General features: G+C 39.9%; 1 protein-coding gene across 1 annotated transcript in view; it reads left to right on the top strand.

The window, feature by feature from the left end:
* sptbn1 (spectrin, beta, non-erythrocytic 1) overlaps positions 1–15,073 on the top strand; it is a 55,079-nt gene that overhangs the window by 2,552 nt on the left and 37,454 nt on the right. The window contains exon 2 of the mRNA XM_067259885.1: positions 12,135–12,336. Coding sequence (XP_067115986.1) covers positions 12,192–12,336 — 145 coding nt within the window. The 5' untranslated portion in view covers positions 12,135–12,191. The remainder of the gene's footprint in view (positions 1–12,134; positions 12,337–15,073) is intronic.

Here is a 15,073-nt window from a genome sequence, read left to right as displayed (position 1 = left end):
AATAAATTATCTTTCATCATATATACAGACGGTGTATTAAAGAGTCTCTTTGACTAGAGAAGAATAAACGTGGTGTTGAATAAAATCATAACGATAATAAAATAAATAATCTTGTGCCTAAAAGTTGAAGCATAGGTTTTTTATAAAAAATGTATCTGACTGTAATTTTGCAAATCACAATATCCTCAATGGCTGCTTTTTAATGGTCTACCGGAGTTCTAGTGGGAAGCACACAAATCTGCTAGCTCATGCCATGCTACTGGAGTTCTATAGTACACCTGAACTACAGTATTAACAGCATGTTACCGTAAATTCAGGAATTTACATGAGTAGGATTAGACTATTCATAACAAAATCTTACAGATCTTTCCAGGTACACAAGTTGGAGGGGAGTCAGGTGGCTGAGCGGTGAGGGAATCGGGCTAGTAATCCGAAGGTTGCCAGTTCGATTCCCGGTCATGCCAACTGACGTTGTGTCCTTGGGCAAGGCACTTCACCCTACTTGCCTCGGGGGAATGTCCCTGTACTTACTGTAAGTCGCTCTGGATAAGAGCGTCTGCTAAATGACTAAATGTAAATGTAAGTTGACCTTTGATTAAAAAGTAGTCAGAAACCACCACAGAAAATCAGAGCAGAGAGAGAAAGAGAAATCAAGAGAGAGAGTGCTCCAATTGGAGTGCACTGTATGTTTTGCTCTGCTGAAGCACTTTTATTGTGCTCTCTGCTATCTAAACCCAAACAGAACATTTCAGCGGAAATGAGAGAGTGAGGATCCCTTGGGACTGGGCGAGGGCCCGGCCTCTCTTGAATACTTTTTCCTCTCTCTTCCCTCCTCTCACTTTTTCTAGATATTTGATACACTGTAGCTTGTGTGATATTCCCTCAGCTCGCTCTCTAAGATACATGGCACAGTGCAGGCGAAGTGCACACTTTGTTGGGGTGATGTATCACTTTTGACCCCAGTTTGTGCCCACAGAGCAGCTCCAAAGCATTAGCCCTTCTCCACATTGTTTTTTAGTGAGAATGAGTTACAGTGATATTTTAGCTCGCTATTCTCCCGCCTGGCTGACACAGGCTCCCAGCTGTATTTGAGTCAGATCACTTACAGTTTCAACACATTAGCCATTTACACAGCTGGATGGGAACCAAAGGAATTTACATGACCATGGGTGCACAGCTGTGTCTCACACCCTAGAGTCTGACATTGCAGGAAGAAGCCTGACAATTATGGTAAAGACTGGTTGTTGGTTTGGAATGGTTGAATTTGAATTGACAGGAAAACAATCTATATTTAGTTGATACACAATGCATTGTGTTAGAAGTTCTTGATTACAGATGTATCTACTTTTTCTGAGTTGAATTGAAGCAACCTATGTCCTGTTTTTCAATATGGTATCGTGGTGGTTTTGGAAACAATGATGGCAAAGTAGATGGTTGAAGAATGTTCAGAGCCAAATACTTTATTATAAAGTATATAGCATTCAATATACGACTGTACATAGTTCCTTACCTTCACATTCTTCTGTTTAACCTCAGGGGAAAATATTAGCAAGAGTTGCTGGAAAGGTTGAGCTCAAACTTAGTAAACACACTTCCAGTGCCATGGTACCGTAAAAGCAGGAAGTGCTGACCTGATGTTGTGCTCTTTTCATATGGCTTGGAACTCAGTTTGACACATATTTTATATAAAAAAACAAACAAAATATATGTGTTGTGGACAAATACATGTTTTATTACATTTCTAAACTGCAAAGTAAAGTATCTAATCTACCAATCTATTGAGAGGAACAAGGTACATGTGCAATAGTAATGAGTAGTCAGAGATTAGGTATGACGCTTAGTTTTGTAAGGATTGAATGACTGTGGGAGTGTTTTCTTGACCTGTGTAAGACAGAGTGGGAGTATAATGACATCCAGACCTCAGCTCTGAGTACTGCTCTTCAGTTTACACTGGTGGAATTCAAAGGGGATGTATTCCATTCTGATCTTCACACTGCCAGATCGAGAATGAATGTAGGGATTTCAATCTTTCAGGCCATGATTATACAAACATATATATTTTGGTGCATTGTTATCTTTTAAAATGCCAAGACAAATACGAATGTGCCATTTCAAAAAACATTTATTTTCAGGCTTAACTCACACATTTATTGTATATCCATAGTTGCCTGACCTGGGTTAAATCGCTTTTCAGTTATGTATACACAATGTTATGTAGCTATGGACCTCTTTTCACCTGTTAGCATAAATGTTTGGACGATAGATTATTCATCTGTTTTGTCAGGAAGATGGGAGATCTGGCTCTGTTTACTGGATGTTTCTAAGCTCTTACTCAGTTAGTCCATATGTCAACCTTGTTGTCATGGAGTGGCTCCTACATGAAAGTAGGATGAAAACTATCAATGGAAATTGTCAAGTGATTTCAAATTATGTGAAAGTATACGGAACTGGTTAAGAATTGATAGTAGTGTTCAAGGGCCACTTATTTGTCCTCTGAGTCAGGCCTAGCCCAATAGTCTTCTCACTGGTATGTGGTATCTTCTCCTTGGGTCACTAATACCAACCAGAGGAAGGAGGTGATAAGTCTATCCCTCTCCCCTCTCACACCACCATCATGTGGTCCAATAGGTTTCTCCACTCTGGCAGAGACAAGTGTGAAGCTCTGTAACCTTTCACTGGAAGATACAAGTTTTCAAGAGTTCAAGATTGTTATTCTTTTTATGTATTTATTACTTAACTTCTCCGGAAATGTCTGAAATGTTTACATTGGTTAAGTTTCAACTATTTATAAAGATTCACCTAAAGTTCAGACTTTAACCTTCCTTTAACTGGATAGAGTGCAGGACGATAGGGTGTGGAAAAGACAGATCTGTTTACTTGTGTGAGAGCGACAAGTTTAAGGGAGGGACCCAGGCTAGAATTCCATTCTGCTCACAGTTGACCTCGTGCTTTCTGTGATGTCCCTCCAGGGCTGGCCTGCATGTGCACATAGTCACAAAGCCTGCATGGGACTAGGAAAGAAAACGGCAGGCGTTTTCCAGGCTGTGGGCGCAGGAAATGAAGTAATGTTTCTCTGGAACGGTGACATTTTAAGCGCATGACATCGATGGGCCACAACAGAAGACTGGAGTTGTCCCAGCCTCATTACTTTTTGTCAGAGGCTGGTTGGACTGATTAGATTACAGTACAAATACACCCATAGAGGAGACACACTCTGTTTCATTTCAGTAGTCTCAAATGGCTTCATCTCCTTCCCCTATTGCTCCTCTCCACTTATCTGGAACAGAACCAGGGGGAAACAGGACAGATGATCCAGAGGATTTTATGCAGCTTGATAGAAATTCTGAACAACACTTCCATTACATCAAATAAAGTTTGTTTAGTGAAAATATAGACTGAAGTCCTTTCAGATAAATGAAGAAAGTAAAGGTGTGAAGGGTAACACTTCTGGCAGGTTGTCTAGACTGGAATGTATTCAAAATTATAAAAATGAAAAAAAACTATTGTATTTCTGTACATAATGACATTATTATGCTAACATGGGTGAACAAGTTGTTACCCATCTTGGAAATAAGTCTTGAATAAAAATGCACCCATCAACCCGCCAGGGACCGGAATCAGACGATTTATTGCATGCTCGGCCGGACTGGTGACCGGCAGGTCAGTCGTAGACCTATGTCTTTCCGATTCCGGGCCGATCCGTTTCGTTGCCAGCGGCGCAGGCAATAACGTCACAAGTGTAACAGGCGTGGCCACGTCTGTTACACAAAACGCATTGTTTTGTACAATCCAGTTTGGTTTAAAGGCTTGTAGACTAATCTTTGGACATCTTTGGACAAGTAAAAAAAGAGAAAAAGGTCAATTTATAGTGGAAAATTACATATTTTGTTGTTATTTAAAACAGCTCATTTTCAGTTCATTGTTATTTCTACCTCTTTTCATTCAGAGAACACTTTATTTTGAGAGTTGTTTAAGTGAGAGATCCTGTAACATAGTGCAGTATAGGGGAAATTGTAATGTTTAATAATTTTATTAAATTTAAATTAAAACTAAATAGTTTGGTTTTTCAAAAAAAACGAAAATCATACAGGCCAAGAAAATTGCAATCAGTGTATCTCTAGTCTTAAACTTCAAAGTTTTAAAATAATTGGAAACTCATTTTAACACACTGATTTATCTTGTCTATCCCACTGTAAGGCCACTGAAATGTGTAGTTGAATATACTGTAGGTACACATTAAACGTTTTGCACAATGAAAAAGTGTATTCTTTAAAATTGTTTTTCTTAACCTTGAACATCTGTTATCCATATCTCCCCATGAGCATGACATTTTCTTCTCTTCATACTATCGTCATCCATCTTGGAAAGAGTTAAACAATACATGATAATAGGGGATCTGGAAATGTGCCTTTGCAAACAGCACACTGGCTAGCCATTAGCACATTTGTCAAGCTTAACCGGTTGCAGCTGTTGCAACAATGAAGGGCGTAATACAGATTATTTGTATTTAAATAGCATTTGTCTTGCATTTTATAATGATGTTGCATACACACGTTAATGGTGTTCACATAGCTGACCTCAGTTCCATTTCAGTTCCATGCATTTAGGACATTAACTAAAAATGTAGAACAGATTGTAATAGAATAGATTGTGTGAACAGCATTGATCTCAGGCTTTAGCATCTCAGATGACTTCCCAAAACCACTAGCCTAATTACATAACTTCTACATCAAGAGCTTTCAGGATTTCTTTTGGAACGGGACAGTGATTCAGGCAGTAAGGTCAAAGAACACATATAGGAGTAGGGAATGAAATTGATGTCCAGACACATTGTACCCTACCCCCTTCCCTCCTGTTTACATTGAGCAATACCTTCTAAATTCATTTTCTAAATTAACAAAACTGTACAGTTAATGAAGCAGGGTACACAAGTCTGTGCATTTTCCAGACTATAGATCGTAAAAATAGAATGTAAGGACTCAAGGAGCATTTTGGATTGTCAGCTCTGGGAATTCCTTAACTTGGATTTAAAGGACAGCCTAGATCTCAGGATCCCCTTAAAATCAGAATATATTTAAAAACTTGGCCCCCTGTATGGTGCTTAGAGCTTATCATGACTGATTGCCCCTGAAGGGGATGATTGGTGGGGACTGCAGTTACGTCATGACAAGCTCAGAGCTAGGCGTAAACCAGGAGTTATGGCCAACTTTGAAAACAGTACTTCTGCTCGTCCAATAATTTTAAAATCTATTATGTGCTTGTGGCAGACCTTGTTTTCATAGGTTACAGGTTCTACACTCTAAATCAGTTGCACAGTTGGGTCAGGCAGTAACACACATTCTGTGCGCATGTTTCTAGTTAGTGTTTGAAACCCCCATCCAAGAATTATTTTGTTGTTGTATGCAGGTCTAAATATATTACAAATTACAAAGTGAAAAGATCAGCTGCAAGCTTCATGCCTTGCATTGCTGCAGTACATGAAGCCCAAACAGTTTATGGAATGGTATTTTCACAGTTGCACCAGAATTAAGTTTTGATGTGGGGTCGGGGTTGGGATGTTTAGAAGGCCTATGTGCAGTTGGTATCACACAGTCACCAGTCTGGGATTGTGGGAATACCTGCGTGCGTGTAGTGTGTGTGTGTGTGTGTGTGCCACAGTCTGGGACAATGGTGCATCGACCACAGGGTTGCCCGCAGAAAATGTGTTAGAGTGGGAGTTGGGGGGGGGGATAGTTTGTGCGATAGACTAATGCGTTCTGCAGAGAAGGGAGACTCGTTGGTCACGGTTTGGAACGGAAGGGAGAAAACAGGACAATGGCGGATATCGCTATTAAAATAAAACTGACTACGTAGTTAAGGCGGCAGGCGTGTGTTGCTTAGGCGGCCGCCTTAATTGAAAAGTGCTGCGGGAAACCCTGGACTATGTCTACTGTGTTTGTGCATTGGCATGCCAGTGTGTGTAAGCTTGTGTGTATGTGTGTGTGTCCAATATGTATTGGTTATGTGTAAAAATAGGATGTAAATTACAAAATACATTAAATACATACAAAACTGGGCAAATTGTGTAGATTTTAAATCTATTCTATTCTCTTATAGTAGAATGTGCTACTTGGCTGGTAAATAATGCATGGTTGTCATGTGCAATCCTCTGCTCAGCTTCAGTAAAGAAAGTGTCAGAAAACTGCCAAATCAAGCTAATGTTAAATGAAAGCTTGAAGTGTAATTAGTAAATGGCAGACTATTGCTCGAAAAGGAATGTATGTACCCCCTCTTCCAGACAGTTTTATGTGATATGGTGAAGAGATATGAAGCCTGGGTTCACACAGGCTGGGGCCACACAATAACGGCTACTGTTAGACAGCACAAAGGTTGCTGGGTACTCAAAGCTCCATGGTGATTTGCCAAGCTAGTATCCAAGCTGCTACAATTTCCGCTATCACTTAGAGTGAGGGGGAGGATGAGGCAGACAGTGATAGCTGAACAAAAGGTTGTCGGCGAACTGTCCTTTTGGAGCCAAGTGTGTGCAGAGCGTTTTGTAAAAAAGTTGTATGTTCAGGCTGAACATTAGCTTTTTCCAGATTCCTACCAGATTTGATTGATGCCGTTTTGTGTGTTTCTAAATGTTAAGTGTATTGCCTCTGCAGTTCTGTTCCAAAACTGCACCTCAGGGCTAAAATTGTATTACTTTGGCCTATGCTAAAGTAAGATGTATTATGACTACATCTCTCTAATAATGCCAGGAATATCTGTGTATGTGTGTGTGTGTACAAATTAGAATGGGTTTAGTTTACCATGATCAGTATAAGAACCGGGCACTCTGCAAAGTTCATATTCAGCATATGTCCTCTATAATCCAACGGAGTGCAGTGCTGCGATTGACGTTGTTTGGATAAGCATTTCGACATCAAATAATGAAAAATTATGAACAAATAATTTGCCGCCAGTTTGGCTTGCTCTCTTCGCATCCCAGCCCCTTCACTCTGATTGGTCCTCTCGTCTGGAGCGAGTTTCCTATGAAATATCGGGCACTCTCTTCTAAGTTAATATTTTGCAGGTGTCCTTCTTATAATCCAACGGAGTGCAGTACCGCAATTGAACTTTGATTAACAAAGGCATGTAATGTAAGGACTTCTGTTATTAACTGTTAAGATGGACCAACTGGCTACTGGCTGGTGGACCCAAATGCACAACTCCACAGAAGGCACGGTTGACTGGTTTATTGGAATAAAGGTTAAGGAGAACGAAGGAGATCCAGTGGGGCAGGCAGGTGTGGCAGGGAGGCAAACAGGAGGATGCGGCATGGTCTGTAACAGGCAGAGAGAAAACAGAATTATTAGGAGTGTACTAAGTTACATAAACATAGCATAGGAGCCAGTACTAACAACGTAGGAGAAGCGTTGGACTGGCGATGAGTGACTGGAAAACCGGGGTTGAAATACTGTGGTGCTAGTGAGGGGATGAGTTGCAGGTGTGTCAATTTCACAGGAAGGATGGAGTATGTGGCAGGAAACCTGGAGCCTGGAGCCAACACCTGTGAAAAACAGAAAACCTGGCCCGGATCAGGCCGGGGACATCACAATTAACTAAATGTTTGTGGTGGTAAGACAATTTAACACAACCAATATAGTACATTTTGATCAACCTAACATAAGCAATTTATAATGTAGGAAACAGCAGACAAATTAAAACTACATAATCATTTGCATGAATGTAGGCTACCACAGCATTGGCAATTTGACTAGAATAGATGTGGAGGTTGAACAAGTACTTCAGAGTGATTTGTGATCTGAGAAATATAGGTACCAAAACCACTGAGAAGAACTGTCAGCACCAGCTGCATCACAGGCACTGCACTATCTATAATTCCGGGAATCTGTGTGTGTGTGCCACCAATTTTATCACGGGCACTATGCACTATCTATAGTTAAAGGAATCTGTATTTGTGTGTTTCACTGACATCTTAATCACCGACTGCATCACGGGCACTGTACACTAGTAATGTAAAGGCTAGACACTGAGATGTTGTTATTATCTGAGGGGGTCAGATGGCCTAGCGGTTAGGGAGTCGGGCTATTAATCAGAAGGTTGTTGGTTCGTTTCCAGGCCACGCAAAATGACGTTGTGTCCTTGGGCAAGGCACTTCATCCTACTTGCCTCGGGGAGAATGTCCCTGTACTTACTGTAAGTCGCTCTGGATAAGAGCGTCTGGTAAATGACTAAATGTAAATGTTATTGACATTGACAAAGTACAGCTTCTCTAATCCCTACACCAATCACTCTGTTTCAGCTTGTTATATTCATGGACTGGTAAACAACTGTGGGGAGGGTGGTGGCTGTAGCTCAACAGCTGCAGCTTTAGCTTAAATCTTTTGGTGGAGAGGAAGTATCTAGCTAGGCACAAGGAAGCCAAGGACATCTAGTGGTGGGGTTTAGTAGATGTTCCAAATGAAAAAAGGTGCTTACTGGAGAGCAGCAAACTTGAGACAAAACACATGGCATTAATGGCATTCAAATCCATTTCAATACCAATAATAAGGCAGTCTCTTCTAGGGTTGACAGACACATTTCTATGAAAAATGCATGGACACAGTTTTTATATTTTCAAGTAAAGCCTGGAATTGCATAGATGGCTCATCTTACCTGATCCATTATAACTCATGTCCCTTAGGACTTCATTCCTTTCAAGGAAAAAAAGAACAACACTATCCATATGCAGGCCTCCCCCATTTCCTAGTGGAGTAAATGATCTCAGCACCACTCCTCTTTCATCCAGTAAATATTTGTACGGCTAATGCATCATAGCTTATCAACTTTCTGCTGAACCTGAAATAAAAATTAATAGATAGATGTACATGTTTTGATGACATTGCAAGTTTGACTGATTTGAACAACAAAGTTTGAACAACTTTCAAATAAACAGTATGACCAATAAATACTAAGAACTAATCTTAAAAACATAACATAATTTTAAAAAGATGTTGTAAGATAACACCAATATAAGATATTGCTATTGATAATTCTTCAACAACTCAAAAAGAAAAGGTTGACATCCACTCTTTGCGAGCCAGTGAAACAAAACCACTGTATCAAAACATCACTAGCGATCAGAAATAGAAGCACTGTAGTGCCGTATTGACCAGCTAATGAAATGGGCAGGGGAGGGATACTTCCTGGCAGTAATGGTCCAGGAAGGGGGGGGGGGGGGGGGGGGGGCGGTGATGCATCAGAAGGGGAGGAAATGTTGGCGTATGTTTCCACAGATAGATAGATTTCTAAAGACATTAGCAACCTCCCCTTTCTCTGCCTTTGGTGAATGAGCATTTACAGCAATGACAATAACAATGGTGTCTAAAATCAGTTCTTTGCAATTGTGACGCTAATGCTTGATGATAGGATGGGACAGAATTACGAATTAATCTTTGAATATACAACTGCAACCTCATACAGTATTTTGGTCTGAATTTTCTTTGGTCAGCTGATATCGCTAACATAACAGTGTCTCTTGAACGTTACTTGATTAGTGATTAGTGTTAAGGGGGGGAGAGAGCAAGGGAGAGTGGGAGAGAAAGAGAGGTAGGTAAGGGTACACCCACATTGGTTCCAGTATTTGGTTGCAGTTTAAAATCAATAATGCTCCAGCAGACAAAGCTCTCAGGAACCTTTCATGGTTAATAGGGTTTGGAGTCTCAATCTTTTGAAGTCATCAGTTTCTCGTTAAGAGTTAGAGTGGCCCTATGTAACTTCCTGTTTACACAAATTGCATAGTCCCTCTGCCTTGGTAAACAGCAGGTCAGTGCATGTATTTCGTATCACTGTAAAAAGTAACATCGTTGATGATATGGTAGCATAATCATTTAGTATGAAGTAGGTCCTCTGTTGTTACTTTGTAGATAATGTAACCTTAATGTAAAGTGTTGCCACATTTAATCAAGTTTGACAAGTGTTTCATTTATAGCCAATAGCTAAGTCAGAGCTGTTGTTTTTTCAGCAGGCAAGTTATTGTGAGAATGTTACCCCATGCATTGGCATAGTCTACCACTGTCTGCACATGTATCTCATTAAATATGTAACAGGATTAATTATCAAGTATTGGGCAGAATAATGGTTTATGGGTGATTTCTATACCTACAGAGCAATGCAATTCAATTTTCAACAATTTGACAGTGAATATGTTGTCATGAAGTTTTATCTAATCACTGGCCATTGCCACTCAACATGTCTGTCTTTTTGAAAATATTGCCAGCAATATACTGTATCTATAACATTTCAATGCACTTAAAAAGCACTTAAGAACTAGCTCTGCAGGGCCCTTATGCACAGGTGCCCACATAACTGACTTAGCCTCAGATTTAAAAGCAATCTGAGCAAGATGGTAAAGCTATTTATGGAAATGGTTGTTTTTGCTTGCTCACAGATGGGTATGCTAGTTAGTTAAGTGTATCATCTGTCTTGTTTGCACACATTTTAATACTGGGTTGATACTGCCTTATTCATAGTTTTAACTTGTAGCCGAAATACACATTTTATCTTCATATTTACTTGCTGTTTTTGATGCCAACCATAAGTGACATGGCACAGATTATTTCACTGGGGAAATCATGGGTCCAGTAAAAGGCTGTATCTGCAAATCTTTTTGGAGTTGGGTGATAAATCAGTTTTTCTATTACATATTTGCTCTAATTGTCAAAGGTTTTACATGCAAAGCCTTGTTCAAAATCTACCCTTGGTTCTAATTCTAACCTGTCTTAATGTAGATAATAATCCTCCATAATGTAGTGTGATAATAATAACAGTTTTGTTTTTGACATATCTGTTCTGACTGTTTACAAAAAGCCACCAGTGGATTGGAGGCATTTACATTTTCTGAAGCTTTCCTTGTTCAATTCCAAACATTTTGGTGGAAACTAGAAATTAATACTCCTCATAGGGACCTTTTCTGAGCAATAAATCTGAATGTTTCTTCTATTAACTCTATCTTACAAGATACAACATTCTTTTCAGCGTTGTTGTGTGCTGCACATGAGACAGACTTAAGTTTTAGGATGTCCGTCCTGTCCCATCCTTTTCTTGTGATGATTCAGTGGCTTTATGGACAGAGCTAAAAGAAAACCAATAGACCACACACACACACACAAATACATAGTGTGATCCAATTTTGTGGATCATATATTCTTGATAGAAAAATCAATAAAGAGACTGTAGACAGACAGACAGTACTTTATTAATCTCCTAGGGGAAATTCCATTATTATAGCAATGTATCAAAAACAGTTATAGACAAATTATGCATATACACAAATTATATACAGCAGTGTGTCGAAACTATTCAATCTATTCAACAATTATACACAAACTATGCACCGAAGGACAAGTCTCATACATCAACCAATAATGAATCTGTTATATGATACAGGTGCGTGTGTGCAGTGTCAAAACACTACAATGTACCTGCAATGTAGCTAAATTCAATAGCGCTGCAAGGACAGCAGTGCAATGTTCTGCTCACTGTTTAGTTTTTTGTGAAAAATGTTAAACAAAGTAGAACCAGCAAGGTAGACACACAATATAATTAGAATGTATGCATAGTAATATTTCAACCCTTTCTTGGTTGTCTCTTATGTGTTTAGGGGACAACAGAAACCTTACAGATCTGAATGCCAAATTGTACCAGAAGATGGCGCTGTTTTTTAAATGTTATCCTCACAGAGGATTAAATGTCTTAACTCCTTGAAAACATGAATGTCTTATTTCATTAATGGTCTGAACTAATGATGCTGACAAATGACACATTTCACGGTAGGTAGGTAGGTAGGTAGGGAGGTTCTTTAGTAATCCCAAAGAGAATAACAACAGAACAGAAGAGATTGAAGTAATTAGATCAGGGGTCTCCAACCCTGTTCCTGGAGAGCTACCTGCCTATAGGTTTTTGCTCTAACCACACTAATTTGACCTTCTTCAACAATAGTTCAACCAGCTAATTGTTAGAATCAGGTGTGCTAGATTAGTGTTGGAGCAAAAACCTAGACATGTAGCTGTCCTGGAACAGGATGGGAGACCTGGGACGTCTTGATCTGCAGTCAATGCTCCACCACTGGGCTATAATTCTAAACGTGAATGTTCCTCCTTGCCTTTCAGGGCTTCAGTCGAAGCCGCTGATGTGGATGTGTCATCGGTGAAAGGTGAAAAGTCAGGATGACGACAGTAGCCGCAGAGTACGACCACATGGACCTCCAGCAGCAGTACAGTGACACTGTCAACAACCGCTGGGATGACGAATGGGACAACGAGAACAGTTCAGCCCGCCTGTTTGAACGCTCACGTATCAAGGCACTGGCAGGTGAGGGAGAGGAAATTTGCTGTGAAAGCTGTTTGTGTGTGATTGTGTTCACATGCCTGAAAGAAGGAAATAAAAAGTACATATACAGACACAATGTCCAGTTCACACAGGAAACTATTACACATTTAAATTAACAGCAAAGAAACCTCTGTCTATATGGTTCTTATATTGGCTTACTGCTGATGTTTTTGTTTAGCAGACACTTTTTAAAACCTGTGATCTTTTGATTGTCAGTCAGTTGCTTTCGCACTGAGCTATAACTATCCACTTTCATGACAATCCATTCTGATTTATAAGACTGTGTAATCTCTAGTCAAACCTAATTTATGAATTTATTGCAGCCATCAAAATATTTGGTAATGTATGTGATGGATTATGTACTGTAGTTTTAGAGTAATGTGACCATTGAAATATTGAGCATACATTTACACATAATCCTGTAGGAAATAGGAATTAAAAAATAGATTCTCTGCCCAACCAGCATTCTGTTCCAGAGTTTGGGAGTAAAATGAAAAAATGAAAGAGAAAAAACTCAACAAAATGTAAAGATTATATAAAGATTGTAAAGTTTCAGTCTCTTTTTTTGCCAAAAACCACAAGCTTTGAGAGAACTCCCCCAAAAAGCCCACGGCATTCCACAGAGCATCCTGCTTGTCACATGACTGTGTTTTCCTGCATTCCTGACATAGCCTCTACCCCAGCCTCTCTCATTGGCTGTCAGACTGGGGGATGAGAACAGTCAGCAGTGACTCAGGTGAATGGAGAGTACCTTCTGCTCAGTAATGCTTTGGTGGGAGCTCACTGTTTTTCAAAATTATCTGAAGGTCTTTATTTGAATTATATATGGGACACGTGCAGTAACAGTTGTTGCAGTTCACACAAGAGCACTTGTGTGTGTGTGTGTGTGAGTTTTGAGTATTGTTTAGGGTAGGATTTCACAATTTGTGTGTCATCCTCAAATTCAACAGGAAGTTCTTCTTGATATTACATTTCTATACCCGGTTGTCTTGTGAGTGTGCATTGGAGAAACACGCTCCACACTACTACACAGTCTTTCAACCCCTCATCCATGCGTAACCCATCAAATAAATCAATATTAGCAGTGAGAATCACTTTTAGTTTGGCGGTGGATTAATACAAAAAATGAATTGTTATGCGTTTACTGGTGTTTATAGAGTATTTTACATTGCCTTCGAGCCAATCAGAATCAGGGACTGGAACTTTCCATTTTATAAAAGCAGGTTAACTTATTGTGTAAAATGTTCAATAACAAAATAAATAAACGTACATTTCAGTTAGAATGACTTAGAATGTTTGTGTTGGTGTCGTTAGGTAGTTTTTGTGTTCAGAGGGACATTCCTTTTGCAGCTGTGTCCGTACTGTAGGAAGGAAGATGGGATAAAGAGGTTGTAGTAGAATGAGAGCCCTGAGGTCATGGCTACACCAATGTCCTGTGACAAACCTCATGATATGGGTATCCATTCTTCTTTTAGTTTTTTTCAACACACAGATACCAAAAATCCGCACATACACACATGTGCACACACACACTGGTTGTAGTCATATAAAAACAACTAAAAACTAAAACAATGCCGCAAAAATTTGTTTTTTTATACACTGAATATGAAGTTTCTCTTTCCATTCAGTTTTGCACTCTCATACAATGTGGATCAAAGCAGATGATGATGCATCATGATGTTTAATTAAATGATCATGAATCATAAATTAAACATGAATGAAACATCTTTAGTAGTTTCAATGCAGTATGGCTTCAGTCTAAATATCACTTTCTTTCGGAGAAAAGTAAGTCAACTAACAAAATAAATTCCCAATGCCACACCAGTCAAAATGTTCCAAAATACAGAATGAAAATAATAGTTTGGAGGACAATATGATGTCTAATGATGTTTGAATTTGTGTCACATGGAGCCTGCCCAAGGTTTTACACGAATGGATGACTGTGCTCCCCTTTGTTTAGGAGGCAACCATAGAGGACACTGCATGCTTATCCATCCCACTAAGCCATTGAAAGGAAAGGGGGGAGGCAGCTGGATAGCCACTGAAATGTTTGCAGACATAGCTTTTGAAAGGAAGTTGGTTGTTCACATCATTTCAAAGAAGCATCTTAGGAATAGCAATTTTTTTCTCTATCATTGAGTGAACAACAATGTGGGGAAATGGGGTGTTATCCTGGTGGCTCCCTCCACACCCCCCACTTCCTCTCTAGACTTGGTACAGCCCGCCTCCTCCTCTCCCTTTTTCTTCCCTACCGCTGTGGCCAACATGGAAATCAGGCGCTGACATCATCACTCAGCTCTCAGGCAGTGGCTAGCCACTGATAAAATTACAACCTTGTGTTCCCCTCCCCTCTAGCCTCGCCTCCTCCCTCCAAACCGGAGAGAGGTGTACTGTGTGTGAGAGTTGCTTTCATTCTCTTTTTATTGCACAGCTCCATTCTCCTTGTTGTGCTAGTCCTGAGTTCTGGTGTTTTTGTAGGGACCCATCAAACCCTATTCCTCTAAGTGTGCTCTGCTCAGTGTGAGCTCCCCTCCCCACCACTGGCAAGCAGAGGGAGGGTTGTGTGTTGGAGCGAGACAGAAAAAAGCCTGCTTTTGAATGGGATGGGAGGGAAAGACTGAACAATCAGCAAAAGAACCATGTGAAAAAAAGAACCTGTTCCTACAGTTGCTGTTCTGGGCAAGGCTTCTTAAGATGAGAATTTCACTACTTCTCTAAA

This window comes from Osmerus mordax, chromosome 21 (genome assembly GCF_038355195.1).
Source record: "Osmerus mordax isolate fOsmMor3 chromosome 21, fOsmMor3.pri, whole genome shotgun sequence".
NCBI lineage: Eukaryota > Metazoa > Chordata > Actinopteri > Osmeriformes > Osmeridae > Osmerus > Osmerus mordax.
Note: the sequence above shows the minus strand (reverse complement) of the source record. Positions and strands in the feature narration are given on the sequence as shown.